Source organism: Anoplopoma fimbria, chromosome 12, assembly GCF_027596085.1.
Source record: "Anoplopoma fimbria isolate UVic2021 breed Golden Eagle Sablefish chromosome 12, Afim_UVic_2022, whole genome shotgun sequence".
In the NCBI taxonomy this organism is placed as follows: Eukaryota; Metazoa; Chordata; class Actinopteri; order Perciformes; family Anoplopomatidae; genus Anoplopoma; species Anoplopoma fimbria.
In genome coordinates this window covers 22966631-22982504 of record NC_072460.1, presented here as the reverse complement: position 1 = coordinate 22982504, position 15874 = coordinate 22966631, and the positions used below count along the sequence as shown (strand labels likewise).

At 45.1% G+C, this 15874-nt stretch overlaps 1 protein-coding gene across 5 annotated transcripts in view; it reads right to left on the bottom strand.

Moving 5' to 3' along the window:
- LOC129100021 (serine/threonine-protein kinase WNK2) overlaps positions 1–15874 on the bottom strand; it is a 46499-nt gene that overhangs the window by 11145 nt on the left and 19480 nt on the right. For 2 of the 5 annotated variants that reach the window (XM_054609515.1, XM_054609517.1), the window contains exons 4-19: positions 14960–15180; positions 14714–14871; positions 12408–12496; positions 11362–11581; positions 8606–8882; positions 8395–8510; positions 7141–8058; positions 5356–6495; positions 5198–5236; positions 4469–4663; positions 2743–3063; positions 2489–2532; positions 1321–1480; positions 1124–1240; positions 434–604; positions 102–153 (exon numbers count right to left, since the gene is read on the bottom strand). In XM_054609515.1, coding sequence (XP_054465490.1) covers positions 102–153; positions 434–604; positions 1124–1240; positions 1321–1480; positions 2489–2532; positions 2743–3063; positions 4469–4663; positions 5198–5236; positions 5356–6495; positions 7141–8058; positions 8395–8510; positions 8606–8882; positions 11362–11581; positions 12408–12496; positions 14714–14871; positions 14960–15180 — 4238 coding nt within the window. The remainder of the gene's footprint in view (positions 1–101; positions 154–433; positions 605–1123; positions 1241–1320; positions 1481–2488; positions 2533–2742; positions 3064–4468; positions 4664–5197; positions 5237–5355; positions 6496–7140; positions 8059–8394; positions 8511–8605; positions 8883–11361; positions 11582–12407; positions 12497–14713; positions 14872–14959; positions 15181–15874) is intronic. The other 3 variants (XM_054609516.1, XM_054609518.1, XM_054609519.1) reach the window with 3 other exon arrangements.

Sequence of the window (15874 nt, the reverse complement as noted above, 5' to 3'; positions counted from 1 at the left end):
TGTATATATGCAAGGAGACAGCTGAGTTAAACTATATCTGAAAAGTCTGAGTGGATTTAGTTTGAGTGAATATTTAAATTCCAGGTAGCTCAAAGTCTTACCGTTTTGCTGGTACACCAGCTGTGGTGTGCTGGGTGTGGAAGCCTTAAATCCCTAAAGAAAAGGAAGGATTACTACACAGATTTGATGCATGTGTATCCATTTAATTGGCTTTTTAAATGTTTCCCTCAACCAGGCCTAAAAGCTGAGGGTCAGAAACAAATTCAGTTAGATCAAAATGTGGAATCAGCAGGAATGCTATTTTTGGCAGCCCTTGTTGGCAGCGTTGTGTGCAGAGTCATCTTGAGAGTGCCGTCAGGATGATGAATCCGAGGCTCTCCTGGACAGATTGTGCCACCGCGACGATTAAATGTCAACAGTTTCCTTTTCTCACCTCTGCTCCCAGGGCGCCGGCGCCTTCGCTCTGTTTGGGACTTCCTCCCTGGTCAGAGTTCCTCTCACCCTCCGTGTCCTCACTCAGCAAGTCCTCAGCCTTGTCCACGATGTCCTTAAGCTGCTCGATGAACATTTCTTTTTCTACGGGCAGAATGAAGTCGTTCTCCACCTGACGGACGCAATGGAGGAAAAGGAGACGGAACATTAAGGTTTTTTCCCCTAACAAGAAATGCATAAAATAAAACAATAGATGTATAAACACGATTAGGAGGGGTAACATTTTGGAAAGAGTAAAAAAAAGAAAAAAAGATTGACATTTTCTATTCAATAAGGCCGAGTTTATCAAGTATTTATGCATCTTAGCATTTCATAACATAAAGTTGATTAAATATATTTCTCTGATATGCTCTACGAGTAGGCGACTTTTATTAAACATGATATGTTGGTAGAGCAGTTATGCCATAAATATTCATCTATTTATCTATAAATATGAGCCCAATATCAATTGGTTGGGACAGAAAGGAGAGAGAAGGAGCAAAAGAGAGAGAAAGACGAATACTTTTGCTGCATTGCAGCTCGGAACAACAACGCGGGGAGTTTGAGAGTCCGGAGGCATAAGAGAGCATCTCATGCAGCTTACATCATGCTGCAAAAACCTTTGCATCATTTGACTCCGTCTCCTACGTACCATGTATGTAGCAATCTCTTCCGGTGCGTCTCCATCCAGGTCAAACTTGAAAGTGACCATTTTGTGGTTATGAGTTTCCAGCTGACACTCTACCATCTTATCGCCAGTGTTGCAAACCTGCAACAAAAGCAGACACAGTAATAAATACATTGTCTGCTACTAGATTATATTTTAGCATCATTTTTTTTGTTACCCACATTGAGCATGTTGAGCTTCGGCTTGCTGATCTTCTCCTGCCGTGAACGAGTGCGTGTGGACCTGCGGTGGTGTTTGCGGACTTTCACCTCGCCTTTACCTCCATGAGTCCCCTCATAACCGTCACTCATCTCCTTCCCTGACGTGGCATCAGAGTTGACACTGAGGAGAGGCGGGTGTAAGTATTTCCTTGTTCAAACATGTTCAAAACTGTTGCCCAAGAGAAGATGGGGGATTGACAAACATAGAACATTTCTACCTCTCCGCCTCGATATGACGCTTCGTGAAAAGGTTTTGTAAAGTTTATCGCTGCTCTGGAATGCCTGCAGGATTTGGTAAAAGCCTGATAAATCAACCATGGGCGACGCTGAACTCCACATGAGCTTAAAGGGGATATAGATATTGTGGGGGATAAGCTATCTGCTATTGATTATGAAGGAACAACTAAACATAAAGGAAAAGGAGGTTTTAGCTGCTGCTGGTCACAATGATATGAAAGATTGATAGATGCCATTAGAGTGTTCATCGGAGGGCACGCTGGTGTTGCAGACGTTTGTTGTAGCTGGAGAGCTGGCCTTCCTGGCAATATCCTGTCAGACTAGCCACTAGGTCCACATTACACAACAAATATTGACATGTAGAAATAAGTCAGTTTTATCTTTACAGTAGGAGGAACAGCTAGCTAGTTAGGAGTTGTTCCATCATCCACAATTTCCCCGCTGCGGGACTAATAAAGGATTATCTTATCTTATTTTACCTTATCTTATTTGTGAGGATTGATGGAACGCCCTCAATGTTTTCTAAAGGCAAACAACGTCTGTGACTCAAGGAGTGTGAAAAATAAACAGTCAATAGTTTTGATTGTAGTTTTGTTTTACTTTTTGTTTGAGACAAAAGAGCAGGATAGTCAACCACTGCAAGGTTCTGATAAGCAACCTTTCAAGATTGGCGTGGCTACTGTAACTATGTAAACAATAGAGCCTCTAATTATTTAAATCTGAAGAAAGAGAGGACAGAAAACCAGGCACAATGCTGCTCGAGACACCAATGTTCATTTGACAGCAAATGAGAGCTGGCTGAAATTAATCTAATTTAATTTACATTCCTTACAATTCTTAGAATCCCCGACTTGTCACTTGCAAAGACGGCTGATGGGAATAAAGCTCGTACCTGTCATAGCTCTGTCCTCCAGTTTGTTTCTCTGCGGCTTGATCCTACAGACAGAACAAACACAGAAACAAACACTCATTTAGAAGGAATAAAAGAGAGTAACATTTATCAGGTATCAGGATCACACTCCAGATGGTGACTTGAGAGGAAGTACAGTGATGCTACATGTGAATGCACTAGTATTAATTTGGTGGGCAGAGGAAGAAATAAGAAATAATAACTCAAATATGTGGAAGTGAGTCATATGGTTTTACCTCCGTGTATGTCTCTGCTGGACCCTGACCTACAGCTCCGGTGAGACTACTGAGCGGTTTCTGCTGAGTCAGACTGGAACTGGCAGACCCCGATAATGCTTTCTGAGAGTCAGAGGGCTGCAGCACAGGAATCTGGCTCTGAACCTGACTCTGGGCCTGCGGGGCCAGCTGGCATGGGTTCTTGTTGTCCAGCTGGGCAGCAGCGGCGACTGCGCCCACGTCGGACCCGTTCTGCAAAGGTGTGGCGAAGACTGCAGGCTGGACTGGCTGAGCAGAGGGAACAAGCTCAGGATGGCTGACCTGTGCATGCTGGGGAATCTGCTGTAGAAGACAAACAAGATAAAACACATTTTATTAGGCATTATTGATCATTTGGGAGATTGCAAACATTTTCAAACTGTTGGTTATGCTGTTTTTGATTTAAAAAAAAGTCCTCAAACAGATATATTCAACAGCGTTTTCCTTTATGAAGGACAGTGAGTATAACACAAACACTTTTTTTTCCATCTGCATTATTTAATTAATCCGACTTTAAAGTTACTACAAGGAACTTTCATTTTGTGTTGATTTTGGCCGCCCCGGCGGATAAAAGCGAAAGTGTTTCAGAGCACCGGAGGCCCTCTAGAAAACCTCTGCAGCTGGGTCTGATAGTCTGGCCCGCTCAGTCCTGGTTCAGGTTTATCCCATGTTTCCCTTCCCTCCAGAAGCATTGTGTCAAAAATGCATGATGTAATGGGATTTTGTGCAGAATCCAAAGGATGACACACAAAGAATAACTATATAGACATAGCCAATCGTCTCGCTGACGGCTTTGTTTACTTACGTAGGTCATATAAAAGCATCAGTATTAAACTGAGACTGTTTAATAACCAGCTAAAAGTTCCTCACAGTATCTTAAACATGTAAACTTAGATTATCCTTCAGCCACCAAACAACAGCACAGAGGCCATAAAAACAAACCTTTTGTTGGATGCAAAAAAAGATTTTAAAAAAACAATCCAACAGAGATTATATCACAAGCAAACGTTCCAGCTCACGCCCTCTTGGTAAACATCTGCACTCCATTGCAGCCAACATAATTACCTGTATCAGAGGCTGACTGCTGCCATTTGTGGGAGGGTGTGTGTTCTGGCTGGGGGCAGTGTGTGTGTGTAAGGGGTGGTTGGTTAGTGCTGGTATAAATGCAGGTTGCGAATGAGAAGCGTCAGATCTAACACTCTGCTGCAGAACAGCGGCGTGCTGGTGCTGCGGGGATGGGGGTCCCACCTTCGGCAGCACGGGCGAAGGGGAAGGCATAAGGGACACCGGGAGGGGTGAAACTAACACGTTTTCAATGTGCAGAGGAGAAAGGGGGGAGACAGAGGGGGTCACAGTCTGTCCAGGAGAAAGGAAGATGTGATTGAGAGAGGAGGAGGTTGAAGGGTGAGGGGCAGTGCAGGAACTGTCAGGCACAGCTGTCATCACCTGGATTGTGGGATACTGTGAAGGAAACTGAAGGGAAAATAAAGAAAAGGAAGAAAACAGAGGAAAATCAAATATTCTAGAGAGCAAAGGAGGACGATGCATCAAGATAACTTGATTCAAATCCATATTGATATTGGTCTGTACAAGCCAATGTAGAAAGAAAACGGCTGAGGCATACAATAACTCAGAAACAAGGAGATTGATTGGATTATTATTATTATCCAGGTGAGATATCAGTGAAAGCTGCCAGAACAGACAATACCTGGGATGGATGTGTTGGTGGTAGAGAGTGTGAGATCTGCAGAGGTTGGAGTTGTTGGTGGACAGTTCCCTGAGTCATTGGCTGTTGAGGAGGCAGTACCTGGGCTGGCACACCCGAAGCTGACTGGCTGAGATTCTGCCCGAGGCCCTGTCCATCGTGTCCAAGCTGTGCAATGCAATGACCAGCAGGAATATTCTAGAGAAGAACAAGAAGAGGAGGGATAAAAAAAAGAAAAAGAAAGAGGGAGGAAGTTCAATAATGGAACAGCTTCCAGTTTCATTTCTCAGTTTGGAAATCTGCATTTCCTTCTATTGACCCAGATCAGAATAGCTCACATTTTCCATCCTGTCCCTAAGCCTGGAATAAGTCTGAATCTGCTGCTCATGCTGGAGCAGACGCAGAGCCGGGGGGGCGCACGCTGGCGGATGCAGCAGCTAAGACCGCTGTTATTGTTTTCATTATCGTTTCCATTAACTCTCTGTGTTTGCTGTTGTCTGAGAAAACTCCTGTTGAGCTGTTCGTGTTTTCATTCACCCACTGTCCACCAACACAGCTGCTTCCAATTCAGCGGCACCAAATCAGAACCAGGCACCACAATACGAGGAGCTCCGAAAGCAATAACGGCACCGCCATCAATAATCATGTTTTACTTGTTTAAGTGCATTAGTTTCTGTCCCTCCAACATTGAGTCCCACTGTGACAAATTGTGCTGAGACAAAGGCGTTCTACCTGGTTCAGGATAGCAGCGATGCAAAGATAGGGTTGAAACTGATGAAAAATGAAAACAGGCCGGGTCAGAGGAGGGCAAAGCGACATGAAATTCAAAACTGGGGCAGTGTGTATGCCGCCTTGCTACGACATACTGTCCGGTGATTATCAGCACTCACCTGTTGTGCTCCGTAGGTCTGTGGAGCACCAGAGGACTGTGCAGACGGGTACTGGATCTGAGCTGGAGCCGTCTGCTGCTGCAGCGCACTGAGGGCAGAATGTGCATAGCTCTGCGAGAGAGCATCAGGTAGACCGACAGCGGTGTAACTCTGGTGTGTGGCTTCAACCTGCACGACTTGGGGTACCGTCTGATGAAGTTGAGAAGCTGGAGTCTGAAGCTGCTGGACTGTAGGCTGGGATGCATCCTGGCTCTGTTGGGGAACCGCAGTCTGCATGGCTGTCTGACTGTGCTTCTGTACAGTCTGGGCGTGTAACTGCTGCGGACCAGGAGGCTGCTGACTTTGAGACAGGTGGGTGGGCTGTTGTGCCATTTGTTGGTGCATGGTGTGCAGAGCTTCTTGGTTATGCTGGAGTTGAGGCTGAATGTAAGCCTGCCCAGCATGTTGTGTTAGTTGTATATTAGTCTGAGTATTCAGTTGGTGCTCTTGTTGAATGGGTATCTGTTGGCTGTAAAGTGCTGGTGTGGAGGAGCCCTGACCAGGCTGCTGACTTGGCAGGTTGCCTGCGGCTTGGATGTGTTGCAGCGCACCGGGAGCTTGTGCAGGATGACACTGGGCCATGGCTGCCATAGTTGGGGCTACAGATGCGAGAGGGTAGCCTTGTGCTGGCTGCTGTGCTGGCAGGTTGGTCGCTGCTGCAGCAGTCTGTTGCTGAACTGGAGTCAGATATCCTGACGCAGAGTGAGCCTGTTGTTGAGTTGAGGCCACGCAGTTCTGACACGTTTGTTGCCCATTCAAAGGAAAAGTCAAAGAGCTCGTTGCTGTTGCCTGCTGATGTTGGTGGCCTGGTGCTTGGTAGCCCTGTGCAACATGTTGCTGCACAGCTGACGCTGAAATATTTGCTGCAACTTGGGTCTGTTGCACACTTTGAGGTGTGAAGCTAGCACCACTGACCGTATGCTGGAGGTTGCCTGCGCATAGGCTGGCTGGAGCTGCTGCTGCAGCACTGTGTTGGCCAGTATACGGAGCAGCAGGGTAACTTTGTCCAGGCTGGAGGTACTGCAGTGGTGTGTGTACCGATGTGCTGGAAGACGGCAGGCCATGTGCAGATGGTTGGTTGTGGTGACCTGCCGAACCGGCCTAAGGACACAAAGAATAGAAATTCAAATTAGACCCTCTCAAGAGTGAATTTTGCCAGTCAAGGACAAAATCCCACATATAATGGGTGTGCCAATTTACATGACCGGATGCAAGTATAATGACAGGATGACGGATACAAATAAGATAGTGAAACATCTGTTTCAACACAGAGCAGGCAGTGACAGGTGTGCGCTAAAATGAGGACACAAAAGAGAAATGGCAGGAGAGGCCGAGAGGAGGGAGAGCAGACAGCCGGCCCATTTCCTTCACTCATAGTCCATCTATCCAAGGCAAGCGAAGGAGCAAGACAGGTGTAGCATTGGGCCAGTAAAGCAGAAAGGAAACTGTTAATATCTAGGTCAGCTCTAGAAGGGATTGGTTGAGGTTTATCAGCAGGGAAACATGGTTTATTAGAGATCGTTCCATTGTCCTCCGACAGGAGCAAGCACAGGATTTTAAGAAGGCAGTCAGCTGTGTAGACCTATGCAGGTAGCAAGACTCAGACAGTAGACGAGATCAGTAGGCAGATTAGATCAGCTCCATGCAGATTAATGCTTCATCTCCTACAGGCTGGGAGAGATCAGTTAAGCAGGTGTTTGCCCCCGTATGGGAAACCAAAGCGACTCCTCTGCTAATGTGACCTACCACTCCCACGGCTCTGGTAACTTGCTGCTCTCTGGCACAGAGTCTATCCTCGCAGTCCTGGACGGGTTCTTGGTCCCCGACCAAACCGCCTCTCAGGAGATGACGCTTCAGGCTGTCGTCTCCATCACTGCATGCAGGCCTGTGGGCGGCTGAGGAGTGCAGCAGGGAGGCTTGCGTGGGTGCGGCGTGACACGGGGCTGCTTTACGGCTGATTATATTGAACAGCGACTGCTGCAGCAGGGAGAAATCGGAGCAATCACTCAAACCTTTCAGCCGTCCGTGACCTGGGCTGGTCATTGCTCCAACAGAGGACGGTTTTGGTCTTAAGTCACATGGACAGTGGTGTGCTGGCATGGCGGCAGAAGGACGGCGGTTGCTCCCTTCTCTTGACCTCAGAAGAAGCATAGAGAGGCAAGCCAGGCACACCTGGCCACTATGCTTCGTAAAATGGTGGTTATGATGAGCGGTCAGACTCAGAAGACTACTGAGGTCAGAGTGTCTTCGTCCACTTAGCACAGGGAGTGTTAAGTTCTCACTGGTGGCATCGGATGACGGTCTGATGGGGGTGTCACTAAAGCGGCGGCACTCAGAGTGGGGAGAGACAGGGAGGACCTGCAGTACTGGCAGAGCACTCTGGAAGGGGGACCCACCCTTGGCCTCCGAGTGAAGCTCTGGTGGGTCGAGCTCCAACCGGATCTCTGGTGCCGTCGGGGTGGGACTGATTGATCTCCGTGACTGAATGAGGGCATGGAGCTGAGCAATGTGGTTGGCCCTGCGAGTGTCTATCACCGGGGCGCTTCCTCTTCGAGTTGCGGCTCCTAAACGAGTCCTGAGCTCTGGGCTCAGCGTTGCCCCCCAAACCTCACCCTTTTCACAGGAGTGGGGTCGATCTGCTAGAAAAGGGCTACTGCTCTGGCACTGATCAGGAGGAGCAACCCAAAAGCAAAAACACACGTTACTCAAAATAAAACAAATCATAACCAAAAGAAAAAATATATATGACAAGATGAGGTGCAACAAACTTGCTTGCGAGGACAAATAAATGTATGATGAAAACATTTGCATCTTCTATGCACGAGTGTGTTGAGGAAGACCGATCTGTAAATATGTTGACTGTGTGTGTTTACAGCGCCTTGGCTCAGTTCCAAGGCCACGTGGGCACTGGCTGCTTTCTAAGCGTGTGTGTGTGTGTGTGTTTTGATTAATCCGAATGTGCATGGTCCACCTGGGTGTGTGCACGCTACTGATACAGACCTGCTGTGTTGCCATAGTAATAGGCTCCAGCAGGGACTGGTAGAGGACACTCTGCTGGCTGCTGTGGGAGTCTGAGTACACAGTGGAGCCCATGCCACTATCGAGTGTGCCGTCTGCTGCAGAGACACACAGAAATCATGCACTCATTAAAAAAAAAAGTCAGAGATTAAGCTTGTGTGTTTTCTGAGTGGAAGAGAACAGAATCTCTTACACGTGACTGAGGTGGCACTGGCTGGTAGGTTACGTAGCCTGTTGTGCTGGTCTGCCTCTGGCTCTTCCGGTTCCAGAAAAGGCTGTCCTACATGTGCAACCCCGGCAGTGATGCCCTGAGATGGCGTCATCTGGACCCTGTGACCTCCTTCAACATGATCCACTGGCACGGCGGCTGACACTGTTCTCTCCCTCCTCCATTTGATCAGTGCCACCCGGTCCCTGATCGACTTTCCCACAGTCTTTGCATCACTCTCGTGGAAGAAGCCAGACTCCACCTGACAAAAAAAAAAAAAAAAAAAAAAAAAAAAAAAAAAAAGGGAAGAGCGTGACTTCCCAGGATATTTTTAGCATGGAGCATGTGAGAGAAGAGAGAGCACATTGTGTGAAGGAGAGAGAAAGAGCAAGAGAGAGGAAGGAATAGAACATCTATTTCAAAGGGGATCAGAGCAGTGGGGAAGTATTCCCTTTGAGAGCAGCTGGGTTCATTGTTCACAAGACAAGTGCCTGCACTGTTACATCTGCAAATAACAAAAAGGTGAAGAAACGATGCAAAGAACGAACGTATATGCAATTCAGTCTTAAAACTAAAAAGGAGAAAAATACCAAAAAAACACGTATAAACTTGCTACAGAGCTTTAGCTTCTTCGTAAACTAGATGACACAATTCAGAAGTACAAAATAAAAGATAGCAGTCATGCATATTAAAACAAATGAACCAATGTTCATTCATCTAATGTGCTGCATAAAGCACAGTCTGCGTGGTATGAAATAACACTGAATACATAGTATTAAACAGAGAAATAAGGCATCATTAGCACACAAGTCCAAGAAAAGGGAGCTCCGGGTTTATCACTGGAGACGACTCGAGTCTCTCGTGTTGCGTGTCTGCAGAGAAATGACTCATTAGAGTGGATGAGGAGCGACTCGATATGTGAGCACGCTGGCCTACAGTCTCATTGTGCTGTTGGTCCACATGTCTGCCCTCATGCCCAAGGGCGATTGTTACAGCGGGGCCTTCATTTCCCCCCCGGCTTGACAGCGTGGTCAAGGCCAAAACAGAACAGATAAATAGAGGGGAGCCAAGAGTGCAGACAAGATGAGGAGAAGAGATGCGTGGGAGGGAGAGAGCAACAATGAATCAAAAAAAAAAAAATGAGCAAGAGAGAAAAAACAAGGCCAAGGAAGCAGGTTGTCACTCCCCTAGCCATGTTTTCATTCAATTGCCAAGCGAATTTAAGCAAACTTTTAAAATGCAATATAGGAATGCAGAAAAGGAGCGTTTCCATCAACTGGTTTGGAGTAAATAAACTCAGCTACGGAGTAGTCAGAAGTCTGCACTAATGGCTACACATGAATGTTAACAGCTAGTAAACAGAGTAGAAGAAGTAGACGTTGCAAACTGGAAACAAAACCAGTCGGCTTGGAAATTGAGCCGTCTACGAGAGAAACGTGGAGCGGTGGTTCGATACCCGGCTTCGGCAGTCGATGTGTCCTTGGGCAAGACACTTAACCCCAAGTTGCTCCTGAAGGCTTGCCATCGGTGTGGACTGGATGTTGCATGAATGTTAGTTAGAGTCTGATGGTGGCACCTTGCATGGTAGCCTGTCATCAGTGTGTGAATGGGTGAATGATATGTAATATACTACTGATTGTAAGTCGCTTTGGATAAAAGCGTCTGCTAAATGACTGTAATGTAATAATGTAATGTAATGAGCGAGGTCTTCCGGAATGGCAGAAAGGAGTTTCCATAACCCATCTGCTGCGTCAACTCTTTTTCGACAGAGTGCAAAAACCACCTCAAGAGAGTGTAAAAACTATTTTCTGCAACAGAGGTGTCAAAACAGCTTTTCCAATTCAACAATTCTAAATGGGCATAAAACTTTATGAATGGAAACATGTCTATTGTCTCACTGTCATTGAATTAGTATTACAGTATTAAACTTTCTTTAATAATCTGAGGGACAGTGATTAATATACAGCTGATACACCTCACTCCTTTACTAACACATGAGGTACAAGCACACACTGTAGACTTCTGAGTCTGACGTTATTCTGTTTCAAAGCAAGTTTGTTTGGGCCCATTTTTAATCTCCCCTAAAATACAATACTGAAAAAAAAGATCCTCGTTTTTAAATGTCTCACTGAAGTCTAGTATTTCTGATGTACCCATTTCAGTTTATCCATCGAAACCTTTTTATGGCTGTAAAAAAAACAAAGCCTGGCAATGACTGTGTGATAATATTCTCCATCTGAAGACGAGCTGTGTATTCCCATATCCCAATAAATAAATACTTGGTGCTGCAGAATGTTAGATGAGTTTTATAAAGGCTTGAGGTTGGTATAATCATGGCTCCCACACTGAGGTTTTTTTTGGGCCAGGTTTATATTGCATGGGCCTGTGGTTGCCTTATCTGATGGTGTTCACTGGAGAGAACCATGTTAACAGAAAGGAAGCAAATCACTGTATTCCTGGAAGAGCAGAGTAAGTTATCTCTGAAAATCTGGACTTGAATGCATTCACCAATGATTCATTATAAGTAATGCCAGCAGCCAGAATACACTCATCCAGGAAGGCATGTAAAGCCTGACAAAATGCATAACCAGCACGGGTTAAAACGTATCTAATTTGAAATTAGGCAAAGGATTTTGAAAGGTTCCATATATTCAAGGTAGATTTATAATGTTATAACAACACAAAATCCAGATTTTTCTCAAAATATGAACAAATAGTTATACCTTCAATCATTCACTCACCATTTCTTGTGCCACAACCTCAGGGACCTCCTTTTCCAGGTCAAACATGAACTCGATGGCTCCGCTCTCCTTGTACTTCCCTTTTAACTTCTTGTGGTCCTCCACCCAAAGTTTCAGGGCTATCGAGTCCTTTTTCCCATCATCCTCCTCAGCTAGCTCCACCCTCACGCCCGTGTCCTCAGCAAAGAAAGCGTGGTTCAAGAGGTCCTTGATGGTGTACCTGGGAGAAGGAACAACAAATACACATTATACTTTTTACTGTTTCTCTCTCTCTCTCTCTCCCTGTGGAGTTTCTGTTAGTTCTGTTAAGGGTTCCCTTACATTGTTAAATGCCAATCCTACAAACCCTACATAGTTGTACATATTCCTGAGGATCCTAAAGTGTGTAATTCCATTAGATCAATGGATAGTTACCATGTTGGATTATTTGGAAGAGAGAATGTAAAAGTAATAGTTGAATGATTTGTTTTCCTCCATGTTTCCCTGCCAGGTATCCTGATCGAAGAGCTGATAGTCTTATGTTATACGCTTGAGAGATAACTTTTGTTGGGAGAAATTAACTGAAAATGTGCAAATATGACATAAATATAACTACTCAAGTTTTTGAACACATTTTATATCCACATTGCCAAAAAATAAATAAATGAGTTGAAGTTTTTTTTTTGTAGTCTGCATTGAAAAACGTAATTCAAAGTATTTCCTCCATGTATGGCTGGAGAGCACATTGAGTGAGAGTGCGACATCTTGTAATTACATCAAACATGGACATGGATTACCTTTGCTGCAGATACAGAGCCACTCACTGAACCCAATCACACTGGAGGCTAATTGAGGGTTATTTTCCCCCTCTGTACACAAACTCATTATGTAACAGACATTGAAAGACACCCTGCAGATATGGTGGGAAGTCTGCAGTGCTGCTGAGAGCCCAACTGTCAGCACCACAGCAATAAGGCAGGGGAGGTGAGTCAAGGCCTGAAAGATAAGAGGGCACCTTGTGGGCCTGTTTGGCTGGACACTGGACAACGATGGCCACACTCACTCACCGCTCCTCTTTCTTTTGGCAGATACACTCCCCAATAATCTCCTTGATTTCAGGATCCATGACCTTGTTGTAGCTGGCTGGCTTCACTCCCTGAGGAAAGGCAAAAATAAACAAGATACTGAGGAAACGCCATGAAAGGATGCTGTGGTGATGAAAAATAATGATGATAAAAACAAAAAGGAAAGAGAGCACTGGGAAGTTTTTGTCACCCGAAATCTGATCTTTTAGGTATCGGACACTCGCGCCCTGCAGGCTTGTCAACCGTGACAGACTACGGCAGCTGTGGTCAGCTCGAATCCATGTCAGTTGCAATGGATTCCAAAAGGCATAAAAGCACCCAAAGAAAGCTTTCAACCCACTCCTGCAGCATATTCAATCTCTCCTCGTCTGAGAGCTCAGCATGCACACCAAATTACAGCTCAACTCCAACACAAAATCACAACACCAAATCAGTGAGTTTGTTGGTGGGCGTGTGTGCTGATTTGCGCAGGTTTGAGCAAATCTCCTGCTCTTCAATTGGTGAGGAGAAGCAGTGTCCTTAATCAGTATTGACTGTTCAGAACATCTCGAGTATATGGATGGAGAGTGACAGCAGGAGTGGTTTGAGAAGTGTTTCATACACAATATATTTTGGTTTTACATTAAAAATGTTGTTAAAATAAACTTTTCTTAGCTCAATACTCTGACCTCACTTTCTCCATCTAAATTTTTAAATATATGCATCCTCTGGATTAACATTCCAAGCTACATGCAGTTTGTGCTCAGGGAGTAGTTTAAAGCTATCAGGGTTTCTCTTTGATCAATCTGCTATTAATATCCTGCAGTGGTCCCTGCAGGGCACTCTAACGTGCATACAGTAACAAAGCAGAGAACAGTCTCTAGAAACAGCTGCACCCATTAACAAAGGCCTTCTCTTTTTTTTTTTTTTAAACAGCAGGTGAAAGAGTCATCTCTCAGATTTCCAACACTGCTAAATCTCAAGCGTGGAAAATCAATACCCTTCATCAAATCAGGAAGACCGTCATGACTTTAAAACAGCCAGCAATCTAAAAACAGTTTGCAGCATGTTTTGCTTGCAGAGACACACTCATTGAAATGGGATGGAATACAGCCCCATGGGCTTTATCTTAAAAAAAAACAAAGGATATTTGGACTCCCTCTGTGACTCCATATGGCGCAGTAGATTCTTCACACAAGTAACAGAGCAGATCTTCTGCATTCATGCAATTAAAAACTCCCTGGACTTATTATGTGGCGAAGCAGTAATAACACCCCTGACAGAATTTCACCCTATCTCACAGGTTCACTAAGCATGACCTGAGTTATTAAAAAGAGCATCCTACAAGCCAGGCCTCTTTTAGAAAACTGTGGTATAAACACAATGTTTTGCTGTTAACATAATTAAAGAGCTAAACAGTATGTATGCTAGCAGAATGAAGAGAATATTAGTTGTTTTGTTATTGATATACGGATACTTGATGATACTATTGAAATCATCAATAAATACATTGCCTAAAAGTTGTTGCATACAGTGTGTGTGTGAATGCTAATGAACAATTGATGCAGGCCCTGTTTTGCCTGTGTTGGTGAGTGTGTGCTTGAGTGTGCACCTAGGTGTCTGTCCACGGCTTATCTCAAACTCTGCGGCAGCAAACTGCATTATCTTTTGGTTGGCCACTTATGGCTGCAGGCTCAAGGAGCTGTTGACTCAAACATCTTTCAAACAGCCATTGACGACCTGCTGACTCCTCACTCACTGCTCTTAATGGGCCTCTGGCTGAAATGAGCCTCTCAGCCTCTAGTCAGCACCCAGAGATCTCTGGGTGGACAATAGTTTGCCCTATTTTAGTGTTTTGGCTGGTATGTTTGCTAATAGCTAACAGCTAATGGAACTACCAATACACACACTGCCTAATACCTCTTGCCTGCTGCTCTGCAGACAGACACAGTGAGGGGAAAACTGTTTGCCAACTTTTATTGTTTTTTGGACGGTGAGTTTAGCTAAAAGCTAACGGAACTACCAGTACACACATGCTGCTGAGTGCGTCGCCGCAATTCCGCCGCCGTTACTGGGGGCAGACGGCTTGATGAGTTTAATTTTATTTAGCCAAGAATATATCGCCACTTGATTTTAAGTTTAAGTGAAGTGTGTTTTAAGGTACCGTACAGCCCATGTGTCTAAACGGGGGTTTGCTAATTGTGGGCTGCGGAGATCTTCACTCTACTGAGTGCAGCTTTTTAGTCTTCTTTCCATAAATCTCTTTTTCTGAAAGAACCTGGAAAACATTTTAGAGTATCTGGACTCACACTTGTGACTTTGCGGTATATCTGAGCAGCATTCTGGCACTCCGAGTAGGGATATTCCGAGGTGGCCATTTCTAGCATACACATGCCAAAGGCGTAGACATCCACAGCCTCATCATAGTGTTCTTCATACATCTCTGGAGCCATGAACTCTGGGGTGCCTGAAGACAAAAATACCCAACAGATATGTCATTTCTTTCTTTCTGTAAGAACAATTCGTCTTCTTAATTATGTTTCATTGCCTCCTACCTATGACGCTCTTAGCGAAGGAAGCCGCCTTGAGTGTTGCCAGTCCTAAATCCCCTATTTTAACTGAGCCGGTAGGTCCAGTTATAAAGATGTTGTCACATTTGAGGTCCCTGTGGATGATTGGAGGGGTCCTGGTGTGCAGAAAGTGAAGGCCTTTCAGGATCTGTCTGCACCAGCTCCTCAGCACCTTTGGCTTCATTACTTTGAAACGCTTTAGATAGCTGTAGGAAGGAGAGGAAAACCCATTACCTGACAACGGAAGGAGTTTCAAAAGATATATTTTCAGTAAAACATAGATAGGCTGACATTTCTTGGACACACTGTAGAAATGGCACAAGGTAAAGGTCACTTTAACCCGTGTAAGGCTGTGTGCAACTGCTTGTGAGTGTGTACCTCTGTGTCTGTCCACAGCTTATCCTTCATGTTGCTGCAGTAAACTGCTGAATATTTTGGTTGGCCAGTTATGGCTGCATGCTCAAGCACCTGTCATGGTTGCTGTGACTCACACTTTCTCAAAACATCTTTTATTGCCCGTTTTATACCGCCATTGACAGCCTGCTGACTCTCCACTCACTACTCCTAACAGGCCCACAGCCGGTTGCTGATTGCTTGCATACATCACAGCTGGTTTTTGAATGTAAGTTAAGTGTGTTTTGCTTTATAACCCATTGGTTGCGTACATCACTGGTTGCTAGGTTTGTTTGGCTAAACTGCTGACGGATCTAACCTAACAAGTACACACCCTGGTGACCTTCTCCGCAACTCAGCCGCTGCCACGCACGCAGACAGCTTGGCGAGTTTCATATTGTTTTTGCCAAATTGTATGACGTGTCCTTTACTATGACTTTGTGCCAATCCCCTGCATTCAACGCCACTTTTTTTTGTATTGTTTAAAGTATGTTTTACTATGCCTCA